Genomic DNA, 21,019 nt, shown 5'->3' on the forward strand with positions numbered 1-21,019 from the left:
TGCAGCAACGCTCCCCATCCAACCTGACAGAGCTTGACAGAGGATCTGCAGAGAAGAATGTGAGAAACTCCCCAAATACAGGTGTGCCAAGCCCCAAATAAAGGTGTGCCAAGAAGAATCAAGGCTGTAACTGCTGCCAAAAGGAGCTTCAACAAAGTTCTGAGTAAAGTGTCTGTATACTTATGTAAATGGATATATTAGATTTTTATTTTATGAAGTAGCAAACATTTCTAAACCAGTTTTTGCTTCGTCATTATGGGTTATTGTGATGTCATTATGGGTTATTGTGATGTCATTATGGGTTATTGTGATGTCATTATGGGGTATTGTGATGTCATTATGGGTTATTGTGATGTCATTATTGGTTATTGTGATGTCATTATGGGTTATTGTGATGTCATTATGGGTTATTGTGTGTAGATTGATGAGGGAAAAAAACTATTTAATACATTTTAGAATTAGACTGTAACGTAACAAAATGTGGAAAAGTCAAGGAGTCTGAATACTTTGCGAAGGCACTGTGTAGTTTATAAACTCAACAAAAACGTCCTCTTCACTGTCAACTGCGTTTATTTTCAGCAAACTTAACATGTGTAAATATTTGTATGAACATAACAAGATTCAACAACAAGGTATATACTCTGACATTGCTCATCCTAATATCATTATATTTCTTAATTCCGTTCTTTTACTTTAAATCTGTGTGTATTTTGGGTATTGTTAGATACTGCTGCACTGGCTACAGGTCATCTACAAGACCCTACTAGGTAAAGCCCCGCCTTATCTCAGCTCACTGGTCACTGGTCACCATAGCAACACCCACTCGTTTCACGCGCTCCAGCAGGTATATCTCTCTGGTCACCCCCAAAGCCAATTCCTCGTTTGGCCGCCTCTCCTTTCAGTTCTCTGCTGCCAATGACTGGAACGAACTGCAAAAATTATTGAAGCTGGAGACTCATATCTCTCTCACTAACTTTAAGCACCAGCTGTCAGAGCAGCTCACAGATTACTGCACCTGTACATAGCCCATCTATAATTTAGCCCAAACAACTACCTCTTCCCCTACTGTATTTATTTATTTTGCTCCTTTGCACACCATTATTTCTATCTCTACTTTGCACATTCTTCCACTGCAAATCTACCATTCCAGTGTTTTACTTGCTATATTGTATTTACTTCGTCACCATGGCCTTTTTTTGCCTTTAACCTCCCTTCTCTCACCTCATTTGCTCACATTGTATATATACTTATTTTTATACTGTATTATTGACTGTATGTTTTGTTTATTTAATGTCTAGCTGTGTTGTTGTATGCTTTATTTATTTAATTTATTTCACCTTTATTTAACCAGGTAGGCCAGTTGAGAACACCTTTATTTAACCAGGTAGGCCAGTTGAGAACACCTTTATTTAACCAGGTAGGCTAGTTGAGAACACCTTTATTTAACCAGGTAGGCTAGTTGAGAACACCTTTATTTAACCAGGTAGGCTAGTTGAGAACACCTTTATTTAACCAGGTAGGCAAGTTGAGAACACCTTTATTTAACCAGGTAGGCTAGTTGAGAACACCTTTATTTAACCAGGTAGGCAAGTTGAGAACACCTTTATTTAACCAGGGAGGCCAGTTGAGAACACCTTTATTTAACCAGGTAGGCTAGTTGAGAACACCTTTATTTAACCAGGTAGGCTAGTTGAGAACACCTTTATTTAACCAGGTAGGCTAGTTGAGAACACCTTTATTTAACCAGGTAGGCCAGTTGAGAACACCTTTATTTAACCAGGTAGGCAAGTTGAGAACACCTTTATTTAACCAGGTAGGCCAGTTGAGAACACCTTTATTTAACCAGGTAGGCAAGTTGAGAACACCTTTATTTAACCAGGTAGGCAAGTTGAGAACACCTTTATTTAACCAGGTAGGCAAGTTGAGAACACCTTTATTTAACCAGGTAGGCTAGTTGAGAACACCTTTATTTAACCAGATAGGTTAGTTGAGAACACCTTTATTTAACCAGGTAGGCTAGTTGAGAACACCTTTATTTAACCAGGTAGGCTAGTTGAGAACACCTTTATTTAACCAGATAGGTTAGTTGAGAACACCTTTATTTAACCAGGTAGGCTAGTTGAGAACACCTTTATTTAACCAGGTAGGCTAGTTGAGAACACCTTTATTTAACCAGGTAGGCTAGTTGAGAACACCTTTATTTAACCAGGTAGGCTAGTTGAGAACACCTTTATTTAACCAGGTAGGCTAGTTGAGAACACCTTTATTTAACCAGGTAGGCTAGTTGAGAACACCTTTATTTAACCAGGTAGGCTAGTTGAGAACACCTTTATTTAACCAGGTAGGCTAGTTGAGAACACCTTTATTTAACCAGGTAGGCTAATTGAGAACACCTTTATTTAACCAGGTAGGCAAGTTGAGAACACCTTTATTTAACCAGGTAGGCAAGTTGAGAACACCTTTATTTAACCAGGTAGGCTAGTTGAGAACACCTTTATTTAACCAGGTAGGCTAGTTGAGAACACCTTTATTTAACCAGGTAGGCTAGTTGAGAACACCTTTATTTAACCAGGTAGGCAAGTTGAGAACACCTTTATTTAACCAGGTAGGCTAGTTGAGAACACCTTTATTTAACCAGGTAGACTAGTTGAGAACAAGTTCTCATTTACAAATGCGACCTGGCCAAGATAAAGCATAGCAGTTCGACACATACAACGACACAGAGTTACACATGGAGTAAAACAAACATGCAGTCAATGTGCGTGTCGAACTGCTTTGCAAATGAGAACTTGTTCTCAACTAGCCTACCTGGTTAAATAAAAGGTGTTCTCAACTAGCCTACCTGGTTAAATAAAAGGTGTTCTCAACTAGCCTACCTGGTTAAATAAAGGTGTTCTCAACTAGCCTACCTGGTTAAATAAAGGTGTTCTCAACTAGCCTACCTGGTTAAATAAAGGTGTTCTCAACTAGCCTACCTGGTTAAATAAAGGTGTTCTCAACTAGCCTACCTGGTTAAATAAAGGTGTTCTCAACTAGCCTACCTGGTTAAATAAAGGTGTTCTCAACTAGCCTACCTGGTTAAATAAAGGTGTTCTCAACTAGCCCACCTGGTTAAATAAAGGTGTTCTCAACTAGCCTACCTGGTTAAATAAAGGTGTTCTCAACTAGCCTACCTGGTTAAATAAAGGTGTTCTCAACTAGCCTACCTGGTTAAATAAAGGTGTTCTCAACTAGTCTACCTGGTTAAATAAAGGTGTTCTCAACTGGCCTACCTGGTTAAATAAAGGTGTTCTCAACTAGTCTACCTGGTTAAATAAAGGTGTTCTCAACTAGCCTACCTGGTTAAATAAAGGTGTTCTCAACTAGCCTACCTGGTTAAATAAAGGTGTTCTCAACTAGTCTACCTGGTTAAATAAAGGTGTTCTCAACTAGCCTACCTGGTTAAATAAAGGTGTTCTCAACTAGCCTACCTGGTTAAATAAAAGGTGAAATAGAATAAATAAAAAATAAAAACTGTTTGTTTGAGGAACACAAGCATTTCGCTACAACCGCAATAACATCTGCTAAATACAGTATGTGTCTGCGACCAATAACATTTTACTTGATTAGATTATATATTTTTTAATCATGTTTTAGCTTGGAGGACCTTATTTGTTTCTTGACATTTGTTTCATAACATTCGTGAATGGAACTGTTTATGTCAAATTGTTTTGTATTGTATTTGTAACCCTGGATGTCCTAAAAAGAAAATGTCAAAATGACGGCAGGGCAAGTAGATGAATGTAAATAGTGAAAAAAAAATTCACTGTGGGACCAATGGAGTTGTGTCTTTTTTTGTCTAGGCGTGTACATCCTGATTGCTGTGGGAGCTGTGATGATGATTGTAGGGTTCCTTGGTTGCTATGGTGCCATCCAGGAATCTCAGTGCCTCCTTGGAACGGTGAGTGAGTGACCACTAGAGGGCAGCAGGACAACACTGCTTGTCTTTCAGGGCACGCCTCTCAACATTGGAGTGTAGCTCGGCCCAACGGCGCTCTCTCTCAGGAATAGAATATTTATTTTATTATCTATTGGTTAGAAAATAAATGTGTTTTTTTCTGCATTAATTAACACATCCAGATATACATACACGGAGAGATGCACAGGGTCAGCCACAGTGCAGCGTCCCTGGATGGACAGCAATATTAACAGACCTCGAAACATGGGAGAGTAGCAGCCCTGCAGCTCTCTCTCTCAGTAACACAGCCCTTCAGCTCTCTCTCTCTCAGTAGCACAGCCCTACAGCTCTCTCTCTCAGTAACACAGCCCTACAGCTCTCTCTCTCAGGAGCACAGCCCTGCAGCTCTCTCTCTCAGTAGCACAGCCCTACAGCTCTCTCTCTCTCAGTAGCACAGCCCTACAGCTCTCTTTCTCAGTAGCACAGCCCTGCAGCTCTCTCTCTCAGTAGCACAGCCCTACAGCTCTCTCTCTCAGTAGCACAGCCCTACAGCTCTCTCTCTCAGTAGCACAGCCCTACAGCTCTCTCTCTCAGTAGCACAGCCTTACATCTCTCTCTCTCAGTAGCACAGCCCTACAGCTCTCTCTCTCAGTAGCACAGCCCTACAGCTCTCTCTCTCTCTCAGTAACACAGCCCTACATCTCTCTCTCTCTCTCTCAGTAACACAGCCCTACAGCTCTCTCTCTCTCTCTCCCTATCTCTCTCTCTCTCTCTCTCTCTCTCTCTCTCTCTCTCAGTAACACAGCCCTACAGCTCTCTCTCTCTCTCTCTCTCTCTCTCTCTCTCAGTAACACAGCCCTCTCTCTCTCTCTCTCTCTCTCTCTCTCTCTCTCTCTCTCTCTCAGTAACACAGCCCTCCAGCTCTCCCTCTCAATTCAATTCAATTCACTTTATTGGGATGACGTAACAATGTACATATTGCCAAAGCTTATTTTGGATATTTGCAATATAAAAAATAAATCAAATGAGAATGAAATGCAGCGATGGAAATGCAGCTCTGTCTCAGGTTCTGCTGTGATGCAGTGGTTGCACAGCCTTTCCTCTACAGGGAGCCAGGTTCTGCTGTGGTGCAGTGGTTGCACAGCCTTTCCTCTACAGGGAGCCAGGTTCTGCTGTGGTGCAGTGGTTGCACAGCCTTTCCTCTACAGGGAGCCAGGTTCTGCTGTGGTGCAGTGGTTGCACAGCCTTTCCTCTACAGGGAGCCAGGTTTTCCTGTGTCTACCCTTCTCAATGGCAAGGTTGTGCTCACTGAGCCTGTACTCTCTCTCTCTCTCTCTGGGACCAATCATTTTTGTGGAAGATCAAGTTTTGGCCTTCAGTAAAGTAAAGCCCTGAGATTACCCCATTTTAAAAAAGCTTGACAAATGAATCCCTCTTTTGTCTTTCTCTTTCAGTTCTTCTTCCTGTTGGTGTGCCTCTTCGCCTGTGAGGTGGCTGCTGGGATCTGGGGATTTAGTAACCGTGACACAGTAAGACACACACGCACACACACACACAAACACACACATGGACTCTACCAAACTCTGCTATCTCCGTTTGTTCCAGATCTCCAAGGAGATGATAAACTTCTATGACGCGGCGTACATCAAGTCAGTGGACGTTGTAGACTCTTCCAGCAAAACAGCTGCTATCAAAGTCCTGGAGGTGTTCCACGAGACGGTAGGTTTCTGACCTCTGACCTCTGGCTGATTTCATCATCATTTCAATCTGTTAGTGCTTAACAGAGTTGTAGCGATAATGTAGTAATGTGATTATAAACCACGAGCTATTCCTGTAGATCCTGAAGATCACAATTGACTGCGTTTTTTACACAGGCAGTCCTTGTATTCATTAATTGGGTCTTTTGAATTAAAAAATATAAAATCAAGTCAAATCAAATTGTATTTGTCACATGCACCGAATACAACAGCTGTAGACCTTACAGTGAAATGCTGAATACAACAGCTGTAGACCTTACAGTGAAATGCTGAATACAACAGGTGTAGTAGACCTTACAGTGAAATGCTGGATACAACAGGTGTAGTAGACCTTACAGTGAAATGCTGAATACAACAGGTGTAGTAGACCTTACAGTGAAATGCTGAATACAACAGGTGTAGTAGACCTTACAGTGAAATGCTGAATACAACAGGTGTAGGTAGACCTTACAGTGAAATGCTGAATACAACAGGTGTAGTAGACCTTACAGTGAAATGCTGAATACAACAGGTGTAGTAGACCTCACAGTGAAATGCTGAATACAACAGGTGTAGTAGATCTTACAGTGTAATGCTGAATACAACAGGTGTAGTAGACCTTACAGTGAAATGCTGAATACAACAGGTGTAGTAGACCTTACAGTGAAATGCTGAATACAACAGGTGTAGGTAGACCTTACAGTGAAATGCTGAATACAACAGGTGTAGTAGACCTTACAGTGAAATACTGAAAACAACAGGTGTAGTAGACCTTACAGTGAAATGCTTACTTACAAGGCCTTAACCAAAAATGCAGTTCTAAGAATAATACCTAAAAAAAAAAAAAAGAAATAAAAGTAACAAATAATTAAAGAGCTGCAGTAAATAACAATGTGGAGGCTATATACAGGGTATTACGGTACAGAGTCAATGTGGAGGCTATATACAGGGTATTACGGTACAGAGTCAATGTGGAGGCTATATACAGGGGGTACCGGTACAGAGTCAATGTGGAGGCTATATACAGGGTATTACGGTACAGAGTCAATGTGGAGGCTATATACAGGGTATTACGGTACAGAGTCAATGTGGAGGCTATATACAGGGTATTACGGTACAGAGTCAATGTGGAGGCTATATACAGGGTATTACGGTACAGAGTCAATGTGGAGGCTATATACAGGGTGTACCGGTACAGAGTCAATGTGGAGGCTATATACAGGGTGTACCGGTACAGAGTCAATGTGGAGGCTATATACAGGGGGTACCGGTACAGAGTCAATGTGGAGGCTGTATACAGGGTGTACCGGTACAGAGTCAATGTGGAGGCTATATACAGGGGGTACCGGTACAGAGTCAATGTGGAGGCTATATACAGGGTGTACCGGTACAGAGTCAATGTGGAGGCTATATACAGGGGGTACCGGTACAGAGTCAATGTGGAGGCTATAAACAGGGTGTTACGGTACAGAGTCAATGTGGAGGCTATATACAGGGTATTACGGTACAGAGTCAATGTGGAGGCTGTATACAGGGTGTACCGGTACAGAGTCAATGTGGAGGCTATATACAGGGGGTACCGGTACAGAGTCAATGTGGAGGCTATAAACAGGGTGTTACGGTACAGAGTCAATGTGGAGGTTATATACAGGGTATTACGGTACAGAGTCAATGTGGAGGCTGTATACAGGGTGTACCGGTACAGAGTCAATGTGGAGGCTATATACAGGGGGTACCGGTACAGAGTCAATGTGGAGGCTATAAACAGGGTGTTACGGTACAGAGTCAATGTGGAGGTTATATACAGGGGGTACCAGTACAGAGTCAATGTGGAGGCTATATACAGGGGGTACCGGTACAGAGTCAATGTGGAGGCTATATACAGGGTGTACCGGTACAGAGTCAATGTGGAGGCTATATACAGGGGGTACCGGTACAGAGTCAATGTGGAGGCTATATACAGGGTATTACGGTACAGAGTCAATGTGGAGGCTATATACAGGTTGTACCGGTACAGAGTCAATGTGGAGGCTATATACAGGGTGTACCGGTACAGAGTCAAGGTGGAGGCTATATACAGGGTATTACGGTACAGAGTCAATGTGGAGGCTATATACAGGGTATTACGGTACAGAGTCAATGTGGAGGCTATATACAGGGGGTACCGGTACAGAGTCAATGTGGAGGCTATATACAGGGTGTACCGGTACAGAGTCAATGTGGAGGCTATATACAGGGGGTACCGGTACAGAGTCAATGTGGAGGCTATAAACAGGGTGTTACGGTACAGAGTCAATGTGGAGGCTATATACAGGGTATTACGGTACAGAGTCAATGTGGAGGCTGTATACAGGGTGTACCGGTACAGAGTCAATGTGGAGGCTATATACAGGGGGTACCGGTACAGAGTCAATGTGGAGGCTATAAACAGGGTGTTACGGTACAGAGTCAATGTGGAGGTTATATACAGGGTATTACGGTACAGAGTCAATGTGGAGGCTGTATACAGGGTGTACCGGTACAGAGTCAATGTGGAGGCTATATACAGGGGGTACCGGTACAGAGTCAATGTGGAGGCTATAAACAGGGTGTTACGGTACAGAGTCAATGTGGAGGTTATATACAGGGGGTACCAGTACAGAGTCAATGTGGAGGCTATATACAGGGGGTACCGGTACAGAGTCAATGTGGAGGCTATATACAGGGTGTACCGGTACAGAGTCAATGTGGAGGCTATATACAGGGGGTACCGGTACAGAGTCAATGTGGAGGCTATATACAGGGTATTACGGTACAGAGTCAATGTGGAGGCTATATACAGGGTGTACCGGTACAGAGTCAATGTGGAGGCTATATACAGGGTGTACCGGTACAGAGTCAAGGTGGAGGCTATATACAGGGTATTACGGTACAGAGTCAATGTGGAGGCTATATACAGGGTATTACGGTACAGAGTCAATGTGGAGGCTATATACAGGGTGTACCGGTACAGAGTCAATGTGGAGGCTATATACAGGGTGTACCGGTACAGAGTCAATGTGGAGGCTATATACAGGGTGTACCGGTACAGAGTCAATGTGGAGGCTATATACAGGGGGTACCGGTACAGAGTCAATGTGGAGGCTATATACAGGGTGTACCGGTACAGAGTCAATGTGGAGGCTATATACAGGGGGTACCGGTACAGAGTCAATGTGGAGGCTATAAACAGGGTGTTACGGTACAGAGTCAATGTGGAGGCTATATACAGGGTATTACGGTACAGAGTCAATGTGGAGGCTGTATACAGGGTGTACCGGTACAGAGTCAATGTGGAGGCTATATACAGGGGGTACCGGTACAGAGTCAATGTGGAGGCTATAAACAGGGTGTTACGGTACAGAGTCAATGTGGAGGTTATATACAGGGTATTACGGTACAGAGTCAATGTGGAGGCTGTATACAGGGTGTACCGGTACAGAGTCAATGTGGAGGCTATATACAGGGGGTACCGGTACAGAGTCAATGTGGAGGCTATAAACAGGGTGTTACGGTACAGAGTCAATGTGGAGGTTATATACAGGGGGTACCAGTACAGAGTCAATGTGGAGGCTATATACAGGGGGTACCGGTACAGAGTCAATGTGGAGGCTATATACAGGGTGTACCGGTACAGAGTCAATGTGGAGGCTATATACAGGGGGTACCGGTACAGAGTCAATGTGGAGGCTATATACAGGGTATTACGGTACAGAGTCAATGTGGAGGCTATATACAGGGTGTACCGGTACAGAGTCAATGTGGAGGCTATATACAGGGTATTACGGTACAGAGTCAATGTGGAGGCTATATACAGGGTGTACCGGTACAGAGTCAATGTGGAGGCTATATACAGGGTGTACCGGTACAGAGTCAATGTGGAGGCTATATACAGGGGGTACCGGTACAGAGTCAATGTGGAGGCTGTATACAGGGTGTACCGGTACAGAGTCAATGTGGAGGCTATATACAGGGGGTACCGGTACAGAGTCAATGTGGAGGCTATATACAGGGTGTACCGGTACAGAGTCAATGTGGAGGCTATATACAGGGGGTACCGGTACAGAGTCAATGTGGAGGCTATATACAGGGTGTTACGGTACAGAGTCAATGTGGAGGCTATATACAGGGTATTACGGTACAGAGTCAATGTGGAGGCTGTATACAGGGTGTACCGGTACAGAGTCAATGTGGAGGCTATATACAGGGGGTACCGGTACAGAGTCAATGTGGAGGCTATAAACAGGGTGTTACGGTACAGAGTCAATGTGGAGGTTATATACAGGGTATTACGGTACAGAGTCAATGTGGAGGCTGTATACAGGGTGTACCGGTACAGAGTCAATGTGGAGGCTATATACAGGGGGTACCGGTACAGAGTCAATGTGGAGGCTATAAACAGGGTGTTACGGTACAGAGTCAATGTGGAGGTTATATACAGGGGGTACCAGTACAGAGTCAATGTGGAGGCTATATACAGGGGGTACCGGTACAGAGTCAATGTGGAGGCTATATACAGGGTGTACCGGTACAGAGTCAATGTGGAGGCTATATACAGGGGGTACCGGTACAGAGTCAATGTGGAGGCTATATACAGGGTATTACGGTACAGAGTCAATGTGGAGGCTATATACAGGGTGTACCGGTACAGAGTCAATGTGGAGGCTATATACAGGGTGTACCGGTACAGAGTCAAGGTGGAGGCTATATACAGGGTATTACGGTACAGAGTCAATGTGGAGGCTATATACAGGGTATTACGGTACAGAGTCAATGTGGAGGCTATATACAGGGTGTACCGGTACAGAGTCAATGTGGAGGCTATATACAGGGTGTACCGGTACAGAGTCAATGTGGAGGCTATATACAGGGTGTACCGGTACAGAGTCAATGTGGAGGCTATATACAGGGGGTACCGGTACAGAGTCAATGTGGAGGCTATATACAGGGTGTACCGGTACAGAGTCAATGTGGAGGCTATATACAGGGGGTACCGGTACAGAGTCAATGTGGAGGCTATAAACAGGGTGTTACGGTACAGAGTCAATGTGGAGGCTATATACAGGGTATTACGGTACAGAGTCAATGTGGAGGCTGTATACAGGGTGTACCGGTACAGAGTCAATGTGGAGGCTATAAACAGGGTGTTACGGTACAGAGTCAATGTGGAGGTTATATACAGGGTATTACGGTACAGAGTCAATGTGGAGGCTGTATACAGGGTGTACCGGTACAGAGTCAATGTGGAGGCTATATACAGGGGGTACCGGTACAGAGTCAATGTGGAGGCTATAAACAGGGTGTTACGGTACAGAGTCAATGTGGAGGTTATATACAGGGGGTACCAGTACAGAGTCAATGTGGAGGCTATATACAGGGGGTACCGGTACAGAGTCAATGTGGAGGCTATATACAGGGTGTACCGGTACAGAGTCAATGTGGAGGCTATATACAGGGGGTACCGGTACAGAGTCAATGTGGAGGCTATATACAGGGTATTACGGTACAGAGTCAATGTGGAGGCTATATACAGGGGGTACCAGTACAGAGTCAATGTGGAGGCTATATACAGGGTGTACCGGTACAGAGTCAATGTGGAGGCTATATACAGGGTGTACCGGTACAGAGTCAATGTGGAGGCTATATACAGGGGGTACCGGTACAGAGTCAATGTGGAGGCTATATACAGGGTATTACGGTACAGAGTCAATGTGGAGGCTATATACAGGGTGTACCGGTACAGAGTCAATGTGGAGGCTATATACAGGGTGTACCGGTACAGAGTCAAGGTGGAGGCTATATACAGGGTATTACGGTACAGAGTCAATGTGGAGGCTATATACAGGGTATTACGGTACAGAGTCAATGTGGAGGCTATATACAGGGTGTACCGGTACAGAGTCAATGTGGAGGCTATATACAGGGTGTACCGGTACAGAGTCAATGTGGAGGCTATATACAGGGTGTACCGGTACAGAGTCAATGTGGAGGCTATATACAGGGGGTACCGGTACAGAGTCAATGTGGAGGCTATATACAGGGTGTACCGGTACAGAGTCAATGTGGAGGCTATATACAGGGGGTACCGGTACAGAGTCAATGTGGAGGCTATAAACAGGGTGTTACGGTACAGAGTCAATGTGGAGGCTATATACAGGGTATTACGGTACAGAGTCAATGTGGAGGCTGTATACAGGGTGTACCGGTACAGAGTCAATGTGGAGGCTATATACAGGGGGTACCGGTACAGAGTCAATGTGGAGGCTATAAACAGGGTGTTACGGTACAGAGTCAATGTGGAGGTTATATACAGGGTATTACGGTACAGAGTCAATGTGGAGGCTGTATACAGGGTGTACCGGTACAGAGTCAATGTGGAGGCTATATACAGGGGGTACCGGTACAGAGTCAATGTGGAGGCTGTATACAGGGTGTACCGGTACAGAGTCAATGTGGAGGCTATATACAGGGTGTACCGGTACAGAGTCAATGTGGAGGCTATATACAGGGGGTACCGGTACAGAGTCAATGTGGAGGCTGTATACAGGGTGTACCGGTACAGAGTCAATGTGGAGGCTATATACAGGGTGTACCGGTACAGAGTCAATGTGGAGGCTGTATACAGGGTGTACCGGTACAGAGTCAATGTGGAGGCTGTATACAGGGTGTACCTGTACAGAGTCAATGTGGAGGCTGTATACAGGGTGTACCGGTACAGAGTCAATGTGGAGGCTATATACAGGGTGTACCGGTACAGAGTCAATGTGGAGGCTGTATACAGGGGGTACCGGTACAGAGTCAATGTGGAGGCTGTATACAGGGTGTACCGGTACAGAGTCAATGTGGAGGCTGTATACAGGGTGTACCGGTACAGAGTCAATGTGGAGGCTATATACAGGGTGTACCGGTACAGAGTCAATGTGGAGGCTGTATACAGGGGGTACCGGTACAGAGTCAATGTGGAGGCTATATACAGGGGGTACCGGTACAGAGTCAATGTGGAGGCTGTATACAGGGTGTACCGGTACAGAGTCAATGTGGAGGCTGTATACAGGGTGTACCGGTACAGAGTCAATGTGGAGGCTATATACAGGGGGTACCGGTACAGAGTCAATGTGGAGGCTATATACAGGGTGTACCGGTACAGAGTCAATGTGGAGGCTGTATACAGGGTGTACCGGTACAGAGTCAATGTGGAGGCTATATACAGGGGGTACCGGTACAGAGTCAATGTGGAGGCTATATACAGGGTATTACGGTACAGAGTCAATGTGGAGGCTATATACAGGGGGTACCGGTACAGAGTCAATGTGGAGGCTATATACAGGGTGTACCGGTACAGAGTCAATGTGGAGGCTATATACAGGGGGTACCGGTACAGAGTCAATGTGGAGGCTATAAACAGGGTGTTACGGTACAGAGTCAATGTGGAGGCTATATACAGGGTATTACGGTACAGAGTCAATGTGGAGGCTGTATACAGGGTGTACCGGTACAGAGTCAATGTGGAGGCTATATACAGGGGGTACCGGTACAGAGTCAATGTGGAGGCTATAAACAGGGTGTTACGGTACAGAGTCAATGTGGAGGTTATATACAGGGTATTACGGTACAGAGTCAATGTGGAGGCTGTATACAGGGTGTACCGGTACAGAGTCAATGTGGAGGCTATATACAGGGGGTACCGGTACAGAGTCAATGTGGAGGCTGTATACAGGGTGTACCGGTACAGAGTCAATGTGGAGGCTATATACAGGGTGTACCGGTACAGAGTCAATGTGGAGGCTATATACAGGGGGTACCGGTACAGAGTCAATGTGGAGGCTGTATACAGGGTGTACCGGTACAGAGTCAATGTGGAGGCTATATACAGGGTGTACCGGTACAGAGTCAATGTGGAGGCTGTATACAGGGTGTACCGGTACAGAGTCAATGTGGAGGCTGTATACAGGGTGTACCTGTACAGAGTCAATGTGGAGGCTGTATACAGGGTGTACCGGTACAGAGTCAATGTGGAGGCTATATACAGGGTGTACCGGTACAGAGTCAATGTGGAGGCTGTATACAGGGGGTACCGGTACAGAGTCAATGTGGAGGCTGTATACAGGGTGTACCGGTACAGAGTCAATGTGGAGGCTGTATACAGGGTGTACCGGTACAGAGTCAATGTGGAGGCTATATACAGGGTGTACCGGTACAGAGTCAATGTGGAGGCTGTATACAGGGGGTACCGGTACAGAGTCAATGTGGAGGCTATATACAGGGGGTACCGGTACAGAGTCAATGTGGAGGCTGTATACAGGGTGTACCGGTACAGAGTCAATGTGGAGGCTGTATACAGGGTGTACCGGTACAGAGTCAATGTGGAGGCTATATACAGGGGGTACCGGTACAGAGTCAATGTGGAGGCTATATACAGGGTGTACCGGTACAGAGTCAATGTGGAGGCTTTATACAGGGTGTACCGGTACAGAGTCAATGTGGAGGCTATATACAGGGGGTACCGGTACAGAGTCAATGTGGAGGCTATATACAGGGGGTACCGGTACAGAGTCAATGTGGAGGCTATATACAGGGGGTACCGGTACAGAGTCAATGTGGAGGCTATATACAGGGGGTACTGGTACAGAGTCAATGTGGAGGCCATATACAGGGGGTACTGGTACAGAGTCAATGTGGAGGCTATATACAGGGGGTACCGGTACAGAGTCAATGTGGAGGCTATATACAGGGGGTACCGGTACAGAGTCAATGTGGAGGTTATATACAGGGGGTACCGGTACAGTGTCAATGTGGAGGCTATATACAGGGGGTATCGGTACAGAGTCAATGTGGAGGCTATATACAGGGGGTACTGGTACAGAGTCAATGTGGAGGCTATATAAAGGGGGTACCAGTACAGAGTCAATGTGGAGGCTATATACAGGGGGTACTGGTACAGAGTCAATGTGGAGGCTATATACAGGGGGTACCGGTACAGAGTCAATGTGGAGGCTATATACAGGGGGTACCGGTACAGAGTCAATGTGGAGGCTATATACAGGAGGTACCGGTACAGAGTCAATGTGGAGGCTATATAAAGGGGGTACCAGTACAGAGTCAATGTGGAGGCTATATACAGGGTATTACGGTACAGAGTCAATGTGGAGGCTATATACAGGGGGTACCGGTACAGAGTCAATGTGGGGGTCATCGGTGAGTCAAGGTAATTGAGTTAATATGTACTGTACATGTAGGTAGAGTTATTAAAGTGACTATGCGTAGATAATAACAGAGAGTACTGTAGCAGGAGCGTAAAGGGGGGGGGGGGGGGTAATGCAAATAGTCTGGGTAGCCATTTGATTAGATGTTCAGGAGTCTTATGGCTTGGGGGTACATGCTGTTTAGAAGCCTCTTGGACCTAGACTTGGCGCTCCGGTACCGCTTGCCGTGTGGTAGCAAAGAGAACAGTCTATGACTAGGGTGGCTGGAATCTTTGACAATTTTTTAGGGCCTTCCTCTGACACCGCCTGGTATAGAGGTCCTGGATGACAGGAAGGAATTGGGCTGCTGGTGTAAACGCAGCCCAATGTTGAAAATGGATCTGTTATTGCTGAGGGAAAAAAAATAATCTTTGAGTTATTTCATGATAACCGTGGTCTTATTTTTGGAACAATACCTTTTATAAAATGTATTCTCCTCAATGCGATCGTTGTACTGTGACGGTTCTGTAGAACTGAGGGAGGGCTGGGGGAGAGAAAAATCAATCAATCAATCAATCAATCGATGGCTGACCGGTTGTCTCTACATGTGTCCTCAGCTGGACTGCTGTGGTAAAGGAGACGACTCCCCCTTATTCAAACAAGTAGCCGGAGCTCTGTGTCCCAAGAAGACCCAGGACGATGCCTTGTTGAAACCTCAGGTACAGTTCACGCATCGCGTTGTTGCCCAGGTCAATGTCCAATGATTCAGAGGGTTTGGGTTCAATTACGGAAGACACATTTAGGTTGAACGTATTCATTTGTGCAACTGACGAGGTATCCCCCTTTACCTTCCCTTTCCAATGTTTTGATATTTGGTGAAATGGATGTTTTTGGAATATTTGGATTTGCATAAAATTTGGCGACCCAAAAAAACAGCATTCTCTCCTGGAAGGGGGATCATAATCCTTTTTCCTGTAAATCTGTATGTTCTGTTTAAATGAATGCTTTACACAGCACATAAATATGACAGGAGGAAAACAAGTGGTTACGTGTTGGTCCTTATCCCCTCCCTGTGTTCCCCTCCCACTAGAGCTGTCATCTGAAGCTGAAGGACCTCTTCTCCGAGAAGCTCTGCCTGATTGGTCTAGCTGCCCTGGTGGTCGCTGTCATCATGGTGAGCGGTGTAACCATGGAGACGCTCCTGGATTACTTTTCAGTTATATTCTATAATCCACTGCGCTACAGTAAACACAACTCTGGAGCCCTGTGACAGTTACTATCTGCACAGACAGAAAGGTTCTCCTGACCTCTGCTGTCCTGACTGAGTGAGGACAGATGTTGAAGTCTTGATAAAGACCTTCCTCTTCTTCTTCCTCTGTAGATCTTTGAGATGATATTCACCATGGTTCTCTGCTGTGCGATCCGCAACGCCACCCCAGTGTACTAGAACCATAGAACGATGGAACCATGGAATCATAGAACCACAGAACCATATTGGAGGGGAAAGTCCTCTACAGATCAAAGCCAACAAAGGGGATGCAAATGTTATGTTATGTTTTGTTTAGTTCCTGTTATGTTTTGTGTTGTACTTCCTGTTTTGTGATGTAGTTCCTGTTTTGTGTTGTAGTTCCTGTTATGCTTTGTGTTGTAGTTCCTGTTATGTTTTGTGTTGTAGTTCCTGTTATGTTTTGTGTTGTAGTTATGTTTTGTGTTGTAGTTTCTGTTATGTTTTGTGTTGTAGTTTCTGTTATTTTTTGTGTTGTAGTTTCTGTTACGTTTTGTGTTGTAGTTCCTGTTATGTTTTGTGTTGTAGTTCCTGTTATGTTTTGTGTTGTAGTTCCTGTTATGTTTTGTTTAATTCCTGTTATGTTTTGTGTTGTAGTTCCTGTTATGTTTTGTGTTGTAGTTCCTGTTATGTTTTGTGTTGTAGTTCCTGTTATGTTTTGTGTTGTAGTTCCTGTTATGTTTTGTGTTGTACTTCCTTTTTTGTGTTGTAGTTCCTGTTATGTTTTGTAGTTCCTGTTATGTTTTGTGTTGTAGGTCCTTTTTTGTGTTGTAGCTCCTGTTATGTTTTGTGTTGTAGTTATGTTTTGTGTTGTAGTTCTGTTTTGTGTTGTAGTTATGTTTTGTGTTGTAGTTCCTGTTATGTTTTGTGTTGTAGTTCCTGTTATGTTTTGTGTTGTAGTTCCTGTTATGTTTTGTGTTGTAGTTCCTGTTATGTTTTGTGTTGTAGTTATGTTTTGTGTTGTAGTTCCTGTTATGCTTTGTGTTGTAGTTCCTGTTTTGTGTTGTAGTTACGTTTTGTGTTGTAGTTCCTGTTTTGTTTTGTGTTGTAGTTCCTGTTATGTTTTGTGTTGTAGTTATGTTTTGTGTTGTAGTTCCTATTATGTTTTGTGTTGTAGTTCCTGTTATGTTTTGTGTTGTAGTTATGTTTTGTGTTGTAGTTTCTGTTATGTTTTGTGTTGTAGTTTCTGTTATTTTTTGTGTTGTAGTTTCTGTTACGTTTTGTGTTGTAGTTCCTGTTATGTTTTGTGTTGTAGTTCCTGTTATGTTTTGTGTTGTAGTTCCTGTTATGTTTTGTTTAATTCCTGTTATGTTTTGTGTTGTAGTTCCTGTTATGTTTTGTGTTGTAGTTCCTGTTATGTTTTGTGTTGTAGTTCCTGTTATGTTTTGTGTTGTAGTTCCTGTTATGTTTTGTGTTGTACTTCCTTTTTTGTGTTGTAGTTCCTGTTATGTTTTGTAGTTCCTGTTATGTTTTGTGTTGTAGGTCCTTTTTTGTGTTGTAGCTCCTGTTATGTTTTGTGTTGTAGTTATGTTTTGTGTTGTAGTTCTGTTTTGTGTTGTAGTTATGTTTTGTGTTGTAGTTCCTGTTATGTTTTGTGTTGTAGTTCCTGTTATGTTTTGTGTTGTAGTTCCTGTTATGTTTTGTGTTGTAGTTCCTGTTATGTTTTGTGTTGTAGTTATGTTTTGTGTTGTAGTTCCTGTTATGCTTTGTGTTGTAGTTCCTGTTTTGTGTTGTAGTTACGTTTTGTGTTGTAGTTCCTGTTTTGTTTTGTGTTGTAGTTCCTGTTATGTTTTGTGTTGTAGTTATGTTTTGTGTTGTAGTTCCTGTTATGTTTTGTGTTGTAGTTATGTTTTGTGTCGTAGTTCCTGTTATGTTTTGTGTTGTAGTTCCTGTTATGTTTTGTGTTGTAGTTATGTTTTGTGTTGTAGTTCCTGTTATGTTTTGTGTTGTAGTTCCTGTTATGTTTTGTGTTGTAGTTCCTGTTTTGTGTTGTAGTTCCTGTTTTGTGTTGTAGTTACGTTTTGTGTTGTAGTTCCTGTTTTGTGTTGTAGTTCCTGTTTTGTGTTGTAGTTCCTGTTTTGTGTTGTAGTTCCTGTTTTGTGTTGTAGTTCCTGTTTTGTGTTGTAGTTCCTGTTTTGTGTTGTAGTTCCTGTTTTGTGTTGTAGTTCTTGTTCATTCTTATTATATTGCAGGATCATGTACATTTTTATATGTACATTTTATATGTACATTTTTATCAGTATTTTTGAATAGAGACTAGATTTTACTACTGTATTTTTGTTAATTATGTTTGAACAAAACTTCTAATGTAACAGTTTGAGTCTTTTGATGACTGTTGATTAAATGACCAGCGGACATTCAGCATCTCTCTAATGCTAAATATTTTACTAATTGATTTATTTCTTTGGGTCACTTTGTATCTTTTCCTGAAGGACTTCTCCAAGGTCGCAGAGTTCAGTGCTCTTTTTTATGGTTGTATAATCTGTAGATATTCATTGAAAATGCGGCCAAAATGGTACCTTATTCCCTTTATAGTGCACTACTTTTCCCAGGGTTCATAGGGCTCTAATGAACAGTAGTGACCTACTTTTCCTAGGGTTCATAGGGCTCTAGTGAAAAGTAGCGCACTATATAGAGAATAGGGGGCTACTTGGGACACAACCCGGATTTCATTAGTGGTTAGGCAACGCTTGAAGTGGAATAAAAAAGGTGCACACACACTGTTGAAGAAGATTATTCTATAAGAGGGGAAGGTACTCATACTATTCTATAAGAGGGGAAGGTACTCATATTATTCTATAAGAGGTGCCGGTACTCATATTATTCTATAAGAGGTGAAGGTATTCATATTATTCTATAAGAGGTGAAGGTACTCATATTATTCTATAAGAGGGGAAGGTAGTCATATTATTATATAAGAGGTGCCAGTATTCATATTATTCTATAAGAGGGGAAGGTACTCATATTATTCTATAAGAGGTGAAGGTACTCATATTATTCTATAAGAGGTGAAGGTACTCATACTATTCTATAAGAGGTGAAGGTACTCATATTATTCTATAAGAGGTGAAGGTACTCATATTATTCTATAAGAGGTGAAGGTACTCATATTATTCTATAAGAGGTGCCGGTACTCATATTATTCTATAAGAGGTGCCGGTATTCATATTATTCTATAAGAGGTGCCGGTATTCATATTATTCTATAAGAGGGGAAGGTACTCATATTATTCTATAAGAGGTGATGGTACTCTTACTATTCTATAAGAGGTGAAGGTACTCATATTATTCTATAAGAGGTGAAGGTACTCATATTATTCTATAAGAGGTGAAGGTACTCATATTATTCTATAAGAGGTGAAGGTACTCATATTATTCTATAAGAGGTGCCGGCAGTGCTTGACTTGGACAGGAGCTCACCGGAGCTGATTACCAGCACCTTAAATGTTCTACTGCTTGAGTTCCTGTTCCTCTTATAGAATATACATTCAAAAGTATTGTGAAGCTCCTGCACATAACAATAGATAGTACTGGCACCCAAAATGAGTACCGGCACCTATTCTAATCCAAGTCAAGCACTGTGTGCCGGTACTCATGTTATTCTAGAAGAGATACTGCTTCTCTGGGTGCATTACATGAATTCTGGCAGTAGTGTAGAAAATTATCTTGAATTGCAATAACTTATGTCTAAGGTTGTAGAAGAAAATGTGAACATTTGTACATATATGTTACTAATAGTTCTCACTAATTTCTTCTTTGAGCTCTGTTTCCCATTGTTTCCTAATAAGTTCTGAGCTATCAGGTAGAAATTCAATCAACCCTTGATATATATAACATGGCAACCAACTTCTTTCTGTATTTGTTCAAAGCTTGATATTTTACGTTCATCCAGACTCTGTTGAAGAGATTGAATAAGATTTCTTAGTTTTAAGAATTGAAAGACATTTGTTTTGGATAACCCACATGTTTGGTCCAGAGAATAGTATGACCCCTCTGTGGAAAGGGGAGACTCTTAGCAACACGATGGTATCTGCTGAAGGTAACTCATACAATTGACTGGACGTATGAGGTAGTTTGTATTATGTGTTATTTCATAGTTTTGATGTCTTCACTATTATTCTACAATGTAGAAAATAGTACAAATTTAGAAAAATCCTTGAATGAGTAGGTGTGTCCAAACTTTTGACTGGTAGTGTTTATACTACAGTGCATTCGGAACGTATTCAGACCGCTTGACTTTTCCCGCATTTTTTAATGTCACAGCCTCATTCTAAAATGGATTTAAAAAAAAATAATCCTCATCAATCACACAATACCCCAAAATGACAAAGCAAAAATAGTTTTGTTTTTATTTTAGCAATTTTATTATAAATAAAAAAAAATTAAATATCACATTTACATAAGCACAAATAAAACATAACAAATCCCCCAGAAAAACTGTTACATTCCTCCACAAATACGTCCCCGATCAATACTTTAAATTTCCCGAACGGCACTAGAACATCAAGATTAAATGTATTTCGAATTGTGTTCCAGGAAGACGGTGCATTAAAACCAAAAGCAGATGTATCTAGTTCTTTGAAGACCCAAGGAACCTCAAGAGTTAACCAATCCTGTGAACCGGTTAGGCAACTCAGGTGTCTATCCTTCAACAGCAAAGTTAGAAAATACAGAAGTTTATGAAATAGGGCCTTGTAAACAAAAAGGGAGTAATGTAGAGATCTACAGGTCTTTAGCCAAGTCCAGCCAACCTTTTGATACAGGATACAGTGATGAGTATAAAAAAAATGTCACCTGTAACAAAACGAAGGGCATTATGGGAGATGGAATCCAAAGGCTTAAGAGTTTTAGCAGCTGCACTT

General features: G+C 42.8%; 1 protein-coding gene across 2 annotated transcripts in view; it reads left to right on the forward strand.

Annotated features, from left to right (window-relative positions):
• Positions 1 to 18,538, forward strand: part of LOC139405192 (CD81 antigen-like) — a 45,300-nt gene extending 26,762 nt beyond the window's left edge. The window contains exons 3-9 of one of the 2 annotated variants that reach the window (XR_011633866.1): positions 3,843 to 3,940; positions 5,392 to 5,466; positions 5,543 to 5,656; positions 15,491 to 15,592; positions 15,964 to 16,047; positions 16,255 to 16,462; positions 16,525 to 16,572. Coding sequence is in view for 1 of the 2 variants with exons in the window: in XM_071147622.1 (XP_071003723.1) it covers positions 3,843 to 3,940; positions 5,392 to 5,466; positions 5,543 to 5,656; positions 15,491 to 15,592; positions 15,964 to 16,047; positions 16,255 to 16,320 (539 nt within the window). In the remaining variant the exon portion in view is untranslated. Of the gene's footprint in view, positions 1 to 3,842; positions 3,941 to 5,391; positions 5,467 to 5,542; positions 5,657 to 15,490; positions 15,593 to 15,963; positions 16,048 to 16,254 lie in introns of both variants that reach the window. The other variant, XM_071147622.1, reaches the window with a different exon arrangement.
• The last annotated feature ends 2,481 nt before the right edge of the window (positions 18,539 to 21,019 follow it).

The sequence above is a fragment of the Oncorhynchus clarkii genome, unplaced genomic scaffold (assembly GCF_045791955.1).
Source record: "Oncorhynchus clarkii lewisi isolate Uvic-CL-2024 unplaced genomic scaffold, UVic_Ocla_1.0 unplaced_contig_12468_pilon_pilon, whole genome shotgun sequence".
Taxonomy (NCBI): domain Eukaryota; kingdom Metazoa; phylum Chordata; class Actinopteri; order Salmoniformes; family Salmonidae; genus Oncorhynchus; species Oncorhynchus clarkii.